Source organism: Dermatophagoides farinae, unplaced genomic scaffold (genome assembly GCF_024713945.1).
Source record: "Dermatophagoides farinae isolate YC_2012a unplaced genomic scaffold, ASM2471394v1 contig7, whole genome shotgun sequence".
NCBI classification, from domain to species: domain Eukaryota; kingdom Metazoa; phylum Arthropoda; class Arachnida; order Sarcoptiformes; family Pyroglyphidae; genus Dermatophagoides; species Dermatophagoides farinae.
The window spans coordinates 103,397-115,632 of NW_027461522.1; the positions used below are offsets into that span (position 1 = coordinate 103,397).

The window sequence follows — 12,236 nt, forward strand, 5'->3', positions numbered from 1 at the left end:
TGTAGCTAAAGTTTGTGCGTTTCAGTTCGACCCTCAAGTCACTTTTTTAGACATTCTGCTAAACCGTTCTTCAGATCCCATCACGGAAGATGTAAGTCTTTTGCGCTTTATTTACATTAGGAATTCTATTATTTCGTTTCCAACATTCGTGACCCTGAGCACCCTTTGACGCTTGCCCAACTGCGTGTGATTACCAAAAAAAATATTAAATTGGAAAACAACGTGCTGGCTCTTGAGTTTGTACCGACCATAACTAATTGCTCACAAGCAGCTCTGATTGGATTGTGCATCAGTTACTTGCTGTTTCTGATCGTGCAAGTAAACTACCCGGTGGTATGCAAAATCGCTAGCGGAATGCACAACCAAGAACGTTCGATCAACAAACAACTAAACGACAAAGAACGCATAATCGCTGCCACAGACAACGACGGATTGCGTTCTATCGTTCTAAAAAGCATCAGCTCGACGGTGGCAGACAACGTGCTGGAAACCACGATCAACACGTCTTTCTGCGCGAAAAAAGAAAACTCTCGTCGAAATTTTTTGTCGTTGCGCTTTTAAAACTGCAAACTCCAAGCAAACAATCTGTGAGAAAAGGAACTGCTTGTCATGGAAAACTCGAAGTCAAATAAAATAATCATTTCCGAGCAGTCTAAACACCGAGCTCCGCAAGATATTATTCGTATCAGACACTGTGCAGTAAATCTTGCCCCGATCCAGTACGGCTACCCGCAAAACAAAAGATTGACGATCAACAATGACGAAATCAACTTGGTCAAAGGGAACAGCGTCAAAAATGTGTTGCTCGAGTCTATTGAATCTTCGACCCTCGTCGCTGATAAGTGGATTTTCGAGCAGGGTCTTCAAACTGACGAACTGACTTAATAAAACAGTTTTCGCGTCATTTAGCCCGCTATAAAATATTTATTTGTGACAAAATCTAATTTTTCTCTATTAAATATAAATTCATACCTCGTTACCTCTGTCTGATTATTTTTCAAACAGGGATGAATTTAGGTTTTTATTGTTTAGTATGTAGAACTTATAAAAATTTGTTTAAAAGCTCCACTGACCTCGTGTTACTTAAGATTCTACTCCTCATCATATGTTCGTGTTTGTCTCATGCCGGGGAAGATACAACGGCTCCGAGGTTCAGACTTTTTGAACTGATAATTCAGGTAGTTATTTTTTTTTTAAACTATGAGTCAAATACTGTAGATGTGCCTAGCTTAATGGTACACACTCTTTCTTTTTGGTATCAGTTGCAGCAGCTCGAAGATTTGCAGTGTTATATCACAGAGTTACTCCACTACAAAACGAAAACCTTTCTAACTGCGTTCAGTCTCATTATGCTATTTATTATTTATATCACTTGCTTCAACGAGGCAAGACTTTCAATTGATGACAAGCTAAATAAAATAATTAAAAGAAAGTACTTCCATTTTCATAGTGTTCTTTTTCTCAATTTAGTTAACTCGTCTTACTTTATTTGCGAGCTTTGCGGGTGTGTTCAGCTGCTTTGTGTCTATCTTATCGAGTTTTTTCGCGTCAGCAACTTGAAAATCTCGATCTCGTTTATGAAAAAAAATTTTTTATCGGGTCTTGAAGACGATAAACGCGAAACAATATATCGAAAGTCGTTTATTTATCAGTACGTTTCGCCATTACTGCCTGTTTTTTTTGAAGATATCAGAACAAACATTGTTGATCGAAGAGTCGGCAAAAATATTCACTTGACGTTGTCTGGGTTTTACGCCTCAGGCATAGGCGATAGTTTTAGTGCTTTGATTCCAAACGTGTACTATAGATTTTTTCCAAAGAATCGCGTAAACGACAAAACCGTTTTCGGGCTGGTATCTTTTATTTTTTCTACAGTAGCAAGCTCCGAAATAATAAACAGTTTGGTAAAGGGATATTATTGCCGTTTAGAAATTTTATTGGCAAGTGTTGTAACCGGTGTTTTTGAGTACTATTGCACCGACAAAGTCGACAATTTATATCTTGGACTAGTGTTTTACGCTGTTTTGTATACTAGCCTGGCGTCAAAACTAGTTTTTGACTAGTTGCCAAAGCTGGAGAATTTTTAAGCACTGTGACTCAATGGTATCAAACCTGTGTTTCGAAATTTCATAGCAACAACGACTGAGGAACCGGAGTTTTTTCTGTTCAGACTGATATTCTGGCGAAAAAGCCATTAAGAGCGATTTGATGAGCTCGTTCTCACTGGCATACGTTTTTGCAAACTGCGAAATTAGTATTAACTGCTTTATTTCATGAATGGAATCGGAGTTAGAAAATGTAGTTAACAACTCCTTGGCTTCTGACTTGGAGACAGACGCCATTACGTCTGACAACGCAGCGCTTTTGTGACTTGAAATGATGAATAAGCCTGCAGCCATGTAGTTGACCACGTGGTGCGAAAACAGATCCAGGTTGTAGGTGTGGATACCAATTTTAGCGTTGGTTAAAATTTGTTCTAGTTTTTCGCATGAAATGTTTATGTGAATATTTATTATGAGATTTGCTTTGGCGTTAGATTTGTTTCGTAATAATAAATTGTCCTCCAGTGATACGGTCTTCGAAATATAAGAATGATTGAAGATGTAGACAGACGCTAAAGGACAGTGTTTGGTGATGTAATCGTAAATTTCTTGCATAGTGGTGAGATTGGAGGCATTGAATTCGAAGTTTAAACACAAATTGAACTCAATTGGATTGGAGAAATCGAGTTTCTGAGACGTAAAATACACTGAATCCACAAGGGAGTTATACTGTTTACAATATTTAAGCTCGATGATGCTGATTATTGCATTTTGCCGCATGTTCCACGGCATGTATGAGTCAACTGAATTTATACTGGTAGCAGGGAAAAGTGTAATAATTTTGGCTTCAGGATTTCGCTGCTGCATAGAAAGTGTGGCAACCTTGCTTGTGGATATTATAGGCAAACTGACAAATAAATAATGGAGTTTGTTTAGTAGTCGGATGATGATAAGTTCGAGCCATTCGAGTCTTGCCATTTTGTTTGACGAAATACGCAGCGAAGTGATTTCTGTCGCAGACACATGCATGAGTACGTATGAATTACGTAATCCGAGAGAAGTTATCCAGGAAAACACTAACGTAGAGTAATTAAGCACCGATGTGTCGACTATTATATCTTTCGCTTGTCCAGTAGAACGAAACGCCGCTTCCAAACCTAAAATACATTCGGACAAATGCAGACTGATAACAGGTAGATAGTAGAAATGCAATGTTAAAAGAAAACTGCAATAAAGTCTGACAAGTTCGACTTCGGTATACTCGTTTAACACTACGACTTTGCTTGTTTTTGTTTCGCTGTGTTTAATTTGAAAATCTGCTTTGTATAATTTGTTTGCGTTTATAATCGTCTCCTCTAAATTTGGAAAATTATGTTTAGTGAAGATGACAAATCTAGTTCGACATTTTTTACGCAATGAGTAGCGTGACAACAGTGAGATCAAATGCCAAAAATGACCTTCGTTTACCCCAACACCGTTCAAGTAGGGGTGAAAAATAAAAATTTTTTTGCTAAAAATTTTATCTGGCAAAAACTTACACATTAGCAACATTAAATGAATGCAAAAACAAAACTATCAAATTAACAAACACGCCAACTGAAAAGATCAAAACGCTGTAAAGACCTAAGTTCGAACTCATTGTGATATCAACTAGAACCTTAAAGTTCGAAATTGCCTTGCAATTTGCAACTGCGGTAGGTTTATTTAATACACGACAGTGTGTTTAGATTTTAATTAACTATTAATAATATAAAAAAAGCTTTCATGAGAAATTTTATAAAAATAATAAATGTGTCATTACAGGTGGCTTCAGCGTTTAAATCATATCTCAATATTGTAGCGGTTTAGTTTTTTCTTGTAAACAATAGTTGCTAGGATAAAAAGAACAAAGAGAGAAATAACTATAAAGGAAGCTATAACTCCTTTCGTTATTAAGCTGAGTGAGCTGTTTAATTTATCTGTTATTGCAAAACCCATGCGTTAATTTTTTGTTAATTATTCAAAAAAAATGCAACAGCAGTCACTCAATTATCATATTTTTTATCTCATTTAAGTCAATAGTTTTAACTAATTTTTTTGTTGGCGATATTCCTGCTAGTCTTTGGGCCAGTTGGCGTTTATTTTCTTGACATTTTAATATACTTTCTTCAATTGTATTGGCCATAATAATTCGATGTACATAGACGGGTCTAACCTGCCCAATTCTGTGTATTCTATCAATAGCTTGATCTTCGATAAAAGGATTCCACCAAGGGTCAAGGAGAATCACATGGTTCGCTGCAGTCACTGTAATACCTACAGCCGCGGCTCCATATGTACATAACATAACGCTAGACTTAGGCGTTGTTTGAAATTCACTGATGACTTTGGTACGCTGCGTGTTTGAGACTTTTCCCGTTATTTGGTAGTAGGGAATTTGGTGTTCAGTTAGCAATGAGCAAACTATGTTTAGGACACGCACAAAGCTGCTGAACACAATAATTTTCAACGGTTCGTCGTCGTCCGGGTCTACATGGCCTTGATTAATTGTTTGCATAATTAAGCTGATAACGTACTGGAATTTAGTCACTGGAACTGTTTTTTGGGTAGGCTGGATATTGATTTTACCTTGTAAGTCTTGAAGCTCCCAAATTTTAAACATCGTGTCCATCGAAAGAGGCTCTCTGCAGCACGGACAGACGTCTGAATTAGAAAGCCACGTATTGAGACAGTCGGTGTGAAAGTAATGGCTACAGTGCGTGATAATTTCTGGATCGTTTGATAAACAAATTGGACAGAATTTCGTATTATCTGGTTTTATCGGCTCAGTATAATCTTCTTTCAAGTAGTTGTTATGTTCAGCGGCAGCACCTGGAGTATCTAAAAATTTCAGTTTCAGAAGTTGCTTCGCATATTCAAACTTTTGATCTGACATTCCTGCAGGTTTTGAGCTATGAATCGATTCATTTGCAATCATTGCGTTCAGTAAATTTCGGGCGTCCGTGTTGAGTACTTCTTGACCCGCAGTTAATAATCTTAAATACATCATCAGTGAATTTATTTGGATCCAGGAGACGCTTGAGTTCTGATCGTTTATGATGCTTTTAGCTGTTTTCTTAAACAAATTGTAAATTCGCATTTCTTCTTCGGACATCGTAACTTTGTGAAGCACAACGTGCTTAGGTGGTAACGTGGCTAAAGTATTTGGTGTTTTAAACATAACTTGAGAATTTCTTAGCTCGTAATTGTCAGGAGATCGACAAACCGATAAGTTCATCGGGGTAGCATTTCTTTCAGATTCGTTGTATTTGTCGTTGCTCTGAGCCATGATAGACGTTGTTCCAAACGATTTGGTGTCAAAAATATTTTTTTCTCTTCGCAACATTAAAGAACGCAAGCAGTATAAGTACATAACCTGCTCAAGCTCTTCAGAAATGTACTTGTTTTTGTTAGCAGTAACATAATTCTCTGCGCCAATCAAGCTTAAAATATTGATGAATTCCTTTATGTTGTTTTGTAACGGTGTTCCGGACACAAACCAACAAATAAAAGCTTTTAAGCTTTTAATAGACTTTGTTTTTAGCGTTATTGCGTTTTTAATTTCGTGAGCTTCATCTAGTATCAGCCTATGCCAGTTAATTTTGTGTAAATAACTTGTGTATGTAGAGGTATTGGCAGCTACGGTGCCATACGATGTTATTACAATAAGTGCGTTGCTCAAATCTCCTCTACTGTACTTTTTCCTATTTGGCCCATGAAACTCAATCACGAAACTTGGATGTATGTTGGTAGTTTCAGAAATAATGCGTTTCCATTCCCCGATCATAGTTACGGGACACACTATCAAAGTTCCACCTAATCGTTCACCTTTCTCGTTAAACTCGGAAGTAACATATTTAGCATTTATCTGTTCTGTAGGAAAGCCAAATGTGTCAAATTCCCAACTCTGTGAACTGTTCTCCAATACTTCATCAAGTTTTTTAATTCTTTTAATGGTATGATCATCTAGCAAAATAGCTGCTAACAACTGAACAGATTTTCCGAGCCCCATTTCATCTGCCAAAATACCTCCTCTAATGAAGTTAATGTCGGAATTTGAAACTTCTTTGAACGTGCGAAGACAAGTGTAATGCCCTGGTTTGCCACTTAAAGAAAAAGTGTAAGGAATCTCGTAAAGTAATTCATCAATATCTCTTCGTTCATGCGCACATATCCAACGAACACCATCTTGCTGGTGTGGTAATAACGTAATCTTCATGTATGGGCACGCTATAGGACTTCTTGCTATTGGAATGATATGATTATCATTCATTTTCGGCGTTGTTATCGGATAACCTTCATTTGGCTGTAATTCAGAGTAATAATCTGGATAACCGTAGAAACCACCCAAACCATATAAACGGATTTTTTCATCTTTGATTATAGTGGACAAAATACGACTCTTGACTATTTTCTTAAAAATGTTTCTTATTGGTTCGCTCATACGTGAGCCTTTTACTGCTTGTAATGCATTACATTCTTCTTGAAAGTTGTTGTAAAATTTGTTTTGATTAAATAACATTGTATTGACATCGAAATGCTCAAATGATTCTGATATTATGTGAAACTCAAACCCAGATCTTTTGATCATTTGATTAACACTACTGTTCAAGTCTGATTCTGCTTTCTCTTCTTCCGTAAATTTAGTGAGATCTAGAATCAGATTTTCAATAAACGCAGAAGTAGAAACAGAGTCTGATGTCCTACTCGGTGTGACACAAGCTTGCAAAACTTTGTTATTTTGCTGTAAATCATAAAAAGAAGCGTCTGGTTTTTTAAGTTTTTTATTGACTGATTTAGTGTCGAAGCTGTCTGTGAATTGTTTTGTATACTCGGACAGCGCACTGGATATCAAGAAATCTGCCTTCATTGCAGACTCGTTATTTTTTACAATTTTGTTATCTTGAATAGTATAAATAGTTTTTTGCCAAGTATTGTACGAATACGTAGTGAATGATTTGATACTAATAAAATTTATATTTGAACCTTCGGGAAATAGAGACCAGCCAATTTTTAATTGACTGTTAACGTCGATTTGGAACGCTGCAAACGTATTATCTGTTTTTTTAACATAGTCTGGTGTTTCAGTCGTTGAAAAACACTTAATGATGCCTGACGTGTTAGTAATTGGAAAGCTCGTGATCGAGTCACATGTGAATAAATGTGTGCAGCAATTTTCGCTCGTCAACGCTTTTTGAATGTATTTACCAGACCTGTTACTATCTATTATCGCGCCATTGGTTGCAAAAAGTGATAAGTGTACGTGTGCATCAAATATCTCTTTGAATACGCGAACAGGATCATCGCAAAAACACGAAATTTTTACGTGAACCGAGTTGTTATCAGTTATATTATTATAAATAAATGCTACAGGTTGTTTTTCGCCACAAATATTTATTTTTAAACAGGCATTCAAACAAATAAAGATTTCGCAGAAAACACTCACCATAGGTGGTAACCAAATACATGGAATGAAATTATTATTTTCTTCATCTTTGTAACCGATGGCAGCCCAGACTTCAGGATCAGTTTGATCGGGATTTGTCACCCCAAGCATTGTACCTAAGACTATTTCACTATTTTCTATTTTTTTTTCCAAAATTTTTACAAATACCTCTGAATCTTCGATTTCGGCGAACGTGTGAACTTCACAAACGTGATAAGCATTATCTTTATTGTTTTTCATTTCGTCAGTAGGCATCGAACTAACAAGCCAATCAGAACCTGTTTTTTTTCTCTTCAACAAAAAATTTGAATTTTCAAAATATTGTTTTATGGGATCATTGTCAAGTGTGTTTGATGCATCAAAAACATTTGAATCGGCTTCCAGAGCTGTAACAATTTGAGAAGCAAAGTTATCTTCTTCATATGAATTTTGTACTACTGTATCAACATGGTAGTTGTGCTCCATTTTGGCTAAATCATGGTTGAAAACTTAAAATGATCGTTTTATATTTCAAGCTAATCTATAAGTAGTTATGCCTTTGTTTTAGATTATATATAATGGGAAAGTGATTAGGATATTAATTTTCACTTGATTATTTTTAGAATTATCGCAATAAAAAAATTTTTAGGTTAAAAAAAATAATCAAAAAAATAGTTGAAAAATAATGATTTAAAAGCAGCATGAGCAATTACATTAATTGCACCGTCGAGGGACCAAGAAATGTGTCTTATTCACCTTCTATGGTACCTTTAGACGAGCTCATCGATCAAATGAAGATAGAATTGATAGCAGAAACCGAAGACACGCTCGAGTTTGACTTAATTGGCGTTGATGTTTCTGTGGCAAACGCGCTAAGGCGAATTATGCTATCAAATGTGCCTACTATGGCGATTGAAACTTGCGAAATGTATCAAAATACCGGAGTCATTCAAGATGAAATATTATGCCACCGTCTTTGCTTAATTCCTTTTTCTGTCGATCCAGACTTGTTTGACTTTAGAAATTCTGACTGTGGTTTAAACAGCAATAATTCACTACAATTTAGTTTAAATGTGGTTTGTCCACAAGAAATTAAATGTATGCCCATTTACAGCCGACACTTACAATGGATTCCCAGAAACAATGAGGAAAAACATAAGTTCAAAAATATTAATGTACGTCCTGTTTCAGAGGACATATTGATTACCAAAATCGGCCCTGGACAAGAAATCGATATGTTCATGTATCTAGAAAAAGGTATTGGAGCCACTCACGCTAAATGGTCTCCTGTTTGCGTGGCATACTATAAATTAAAATCCATATTACGTTTGAAAATAAACCCTGAAACAAACATGTTTTATTCCCTGTCAGAAGACGAGTTGAAATTGCTACTAGAACCCGTTGAGTTTGACGAAAAAACGAGCGAAGCTAACCATTTTCACAACGAGTTGACTCCGCGATTAGCTGTCGAGCACTTTTCTCACAAAGTTGAGCATTTGAAAGTAAAAGATCATTTTAAGTTCATTGTGGAAAGCACGATGGCTATACCACCTAGAAGAATCTTGAGTTTAGCTTTAAAAATATTTTTAAATAAGTTTACTAATATTAAAAAAGAGTTACAAAAGTTTAAAGGTTAACGAGATTAACATAATACATGATTTATTTTCATAATACAGAAATATTTAGTTACTAGTCTGCTTATTTAAACTTTCAACTTACAAATAGAAATGAATGGTGCGATTAATTTTTTACCTCAAGTTAGAGCCACTAAACAGCTTTGTCGCAATTTTGCTCTATGAAATATTCATCGAACGCCCGCGATATGTTTGGCTCGCTTAACCCAATAAGTTCACTGTTGTACTCGTCCATAATTGCAATCATCGAAGGCATGATTCTGTTAATTATACTATTGTTATAGTTCATCTTGTTCAGATTTTCTAAAGTAAGAATCTTCTTGACAACTTCGCCTAGAGATTTAGGCATGTTTTCTTTTTTGATATCTAGAATGTATTGTAACATTGATTGATGTGAATTTGATATGTCTTTAATTGTAGAGTCGACAAACTCGTTGATTTCTGAATCTTTTTCTCGAGATATTCCAATAGTTTTGACGAGCTTGGAAATCAAGTTGTTAATGCATGTCGGACAGGCTTCAAAACCCATCTTTCTATCGTCTACTAATCTTGTAAGGTGATTATTTATGAATTCATACATGTCTAATTCGTCTTCATTTGTATATTCGATGCGGGGTTCTACGCATTCTGATACTATGATAAGAGCCGGAGAAGCGGTCGACTGATAGTAATATTTTTGAATCATTTTATCATAATTGAGCTTCAATTTTTCTCCATCGATCAACACAAAGTTGTTGTTAATAAGTTCCGTTACTTGATCGATAACACTTGACCATTCATTTTTTCGCGAAAGTGCTTTGGTCAGTACGCTACTAAAGTCGTCTATTAGTTTTACTAAATCGGTGCATTCTGGGTCGATGAACGTTTTGTTAATTGGCATGCGGTCTGTGTATTTGTTTAGCTTTTCGAAAATGTCTTTGTCTTGCATAAAGTCCATTATGTCCATTCCCGCAGTTGTAATACTGTCTGTATTGAACAGTAAAGACATTATGGACAACACAGACAACAAACTCTTCTCACTGTTGCAACTATCGAGTCTGTTCGGGTAAAGAATTGCCAAAATCTTGCTTTCTATAGTTGTAAAGACGCAGAGGCTCGTGTATAACAAATAACTAAAGACTCTCATTGGGATAAATATATTAGTTGTTAATTTGAATTTCGGTGTGTGAGTAAAATAGTTCAAAATCTATAAAAATATACATCGACAGAACGTTAGAATAATTTATGAATGATGGTTGTTATTAGACTTTCTAGGGCCACCATTTATTAATGTGTAATCTTACGTTACAATCGCATGTAATTTCTAGCAAGGAGTAGAATGCAAAAAAATTGTAAACCTAGATTAAGTATAATTTTTAACGGATAAACTTTTTATGGTATGTTTAAATAACCAAATATTTGTTAGCAATTTAATACGGCTAATGCTGCTGCAGAGAACTCTGAGATCGTCGAAAATTTCGAATCCCCTGATTATGATCAGACAAGGAAGAAACAGAATAAACTCGTATTAGGACTCGTTTCTCAACTAAACGTCGATAATACAAAGCTTAACTCGAACTTTCCGGAAGATCTTTCAGATTCTACCAGTGGCGCTAATATTCAGTTGTTTAATAAATTCAAGTCGAAAAGTCAAAAACAAATTATCTATCGAAGCGGCCAAAAAAAAAAAAAATCAAACCAGCGGCCGGATACTTACCCGATTATTCCAATTAACGTTATCACTAAAATAGACAAAACGCCAGCAAACGAAACATTAGGTTTCAAACTATACAAAACATATGCTGACATGATGAATACTTGTTGTCAATGCTGTTTGGACGAACCTGAAAATGTGTATATTTGATTCATTGAGAACGCTTGCTTTGGCATAGTTCATGAGATAGTGAGCGATTTTTTTAATTTTCGAAAAACGTCACTATCTCAAATTTTCTTCGAGTGCGTTCAAACAAATTAATAAGTATTTTATATCCTTTAGCAAGCTAAACGTGTAATCATTTTTATCAGCCATGCATAATGCATTTGCTTCAATGAAATTAAAAAGTGTCTGCAGGTGAGAATCTATAAGAAAATATTCGTTTTTTAAAAGTACTTGTTCGTTAGGGGAAAGATTTACAAATTTATCGTGAATCTTTTCCCACTGGTAAAGCAATGCAGTTATATAATCAAATTTTTCACTAGAAGATAGAAAAAAAAACTTATCAACGCTTCCTACCAATTGTTTGTATTGCCCTTGAATATCTCTAATTAGTTGACCAGCAGCTTGTCTGTTATCCATCAGACGCCGGCCGGAAACACACCTGAATATTCTTCTTAGTCAACGCAAAATTTAAATTAAATTAATTTAAACAGATATATTAATAGCTATGTGTATTAGAAAAACATGAAAAAATATAATTTAGAAATACAAAACAGACAACAAGTTATACAGTTCAGAAAAGTTGTCCGTCAAAGGTTTGTTCAAACCAATTTCGAGCCTCGCTGGCATTGACTCGGTTAAATGGGCCTATCTTGGTTTTCTTTGCTCGGCGTTTGCAAACACGGTATCCTGGACGAGTGAGGTGGACAGAAAAATCAATACCGAAAATACCAATGTTTGGATCGTATTTGTAACCTAAATCGATGTGCTCTTGAATACCGAAACCGAAGATACCAGATTCAGAAAAACACGATTTATTTAGTTGGTATTCCTTTACCTTGAGACCTTTTTCTAAAAGTTCCAAGGCTTTTGAACCCCTTACAGTTACGCAAGTGGCAATTTTATCGTTTCTTCTGATACCAAAAGCTCTGATTGTCTTGTGCGCTTTATTTTCAACAGGAGTCTGTCCACTTAATTCTTGAAGCACACGAGAGGCTCTAGTCAAACGGTCTCCAGTTTCACCAATGCAAATATTTAATATTAATTTCTCAATGCGTATTTTACGCATGGGATTGTCCTCCTTGGTCTTCTGAATTTCTGCCATTTCTGAATGTAATGTAATTTCTATAATGTTTATAAAGAAATTATTAACGTGTTTTGTCTAAATCAAATTTCTAACTAAAATGAATTACAAGAAATTCGTAATGTTTCTATAGTAACGATGGATTTCACTTCTGATTTATCGGACATTGAAGAGTACC

General features: G+C 35.5%; 2 protein-coding genes across 2 annotated transcripts; one reads left to right on the forward strand and one right to left on the reverse strand.

The window, feature by feature from the left end:
- Window positions 1-8,246: 8,246 nt before the first annotated feature.
- LOC142598104 (DNA-directed RNA polymerases I and III subunit RPAC1-like) lies at window positions 8,247-9,122 on the forward strand. The gene is made up of 2 exons (XM_075735067.1): window positions 8,247-8,811; window positions 9,100-9,122. The coding sequence occupies exons 1-2, from the start codon at window positions 8,247-8,249 to the stop codon at window positions 9,120-9,122; spliced, it is 588 nt and encodes a 195-aa protein (XP_075591182.1).
- A 2,291-nt stretch (window positions 9,123-11,413) lies between these two features.
- LOC142598096 (uncharacterized) lies at window positions 11,414-12,079 on the reverse strand. The gene has a single exon (XM_075735058.1). It carries the CDS (start codon window positions 12,077-12,079, stop codon window positions 11,549-11,551), a length of 531 nt encoding a protein of 176 aa, XP_075591173.1. The 3' UTR covers window positions 11,414-11,548.
- Window positions 12,080-12,236: the final 157 nt, after the last annotated feature.

Bases quoted from the DNA above. Each gene is read 5' to 3' on its own strand.
- LOC142598096 (XM_075735058.1), bottom strand. From the start codon at position 12,079: ATGGCAGAAATTCAGAAGACCAAGGAGGACAATCCCATGCGTAAAATA.
- LOC142598104 (XM_075735067.1), top strand. From the start codon at position 8,247: ATGGTACCTTTAGACGAGCTCATCGATCAAATGAAGATAGAATTGATA. The intron at 8,812-9,099 runs GTTTGAAAATAA...ATATTAAAAAAG, and splicing joins TAAATTAAAATCCATATTAC to AGTTACAAAAGTTTAAAGGT.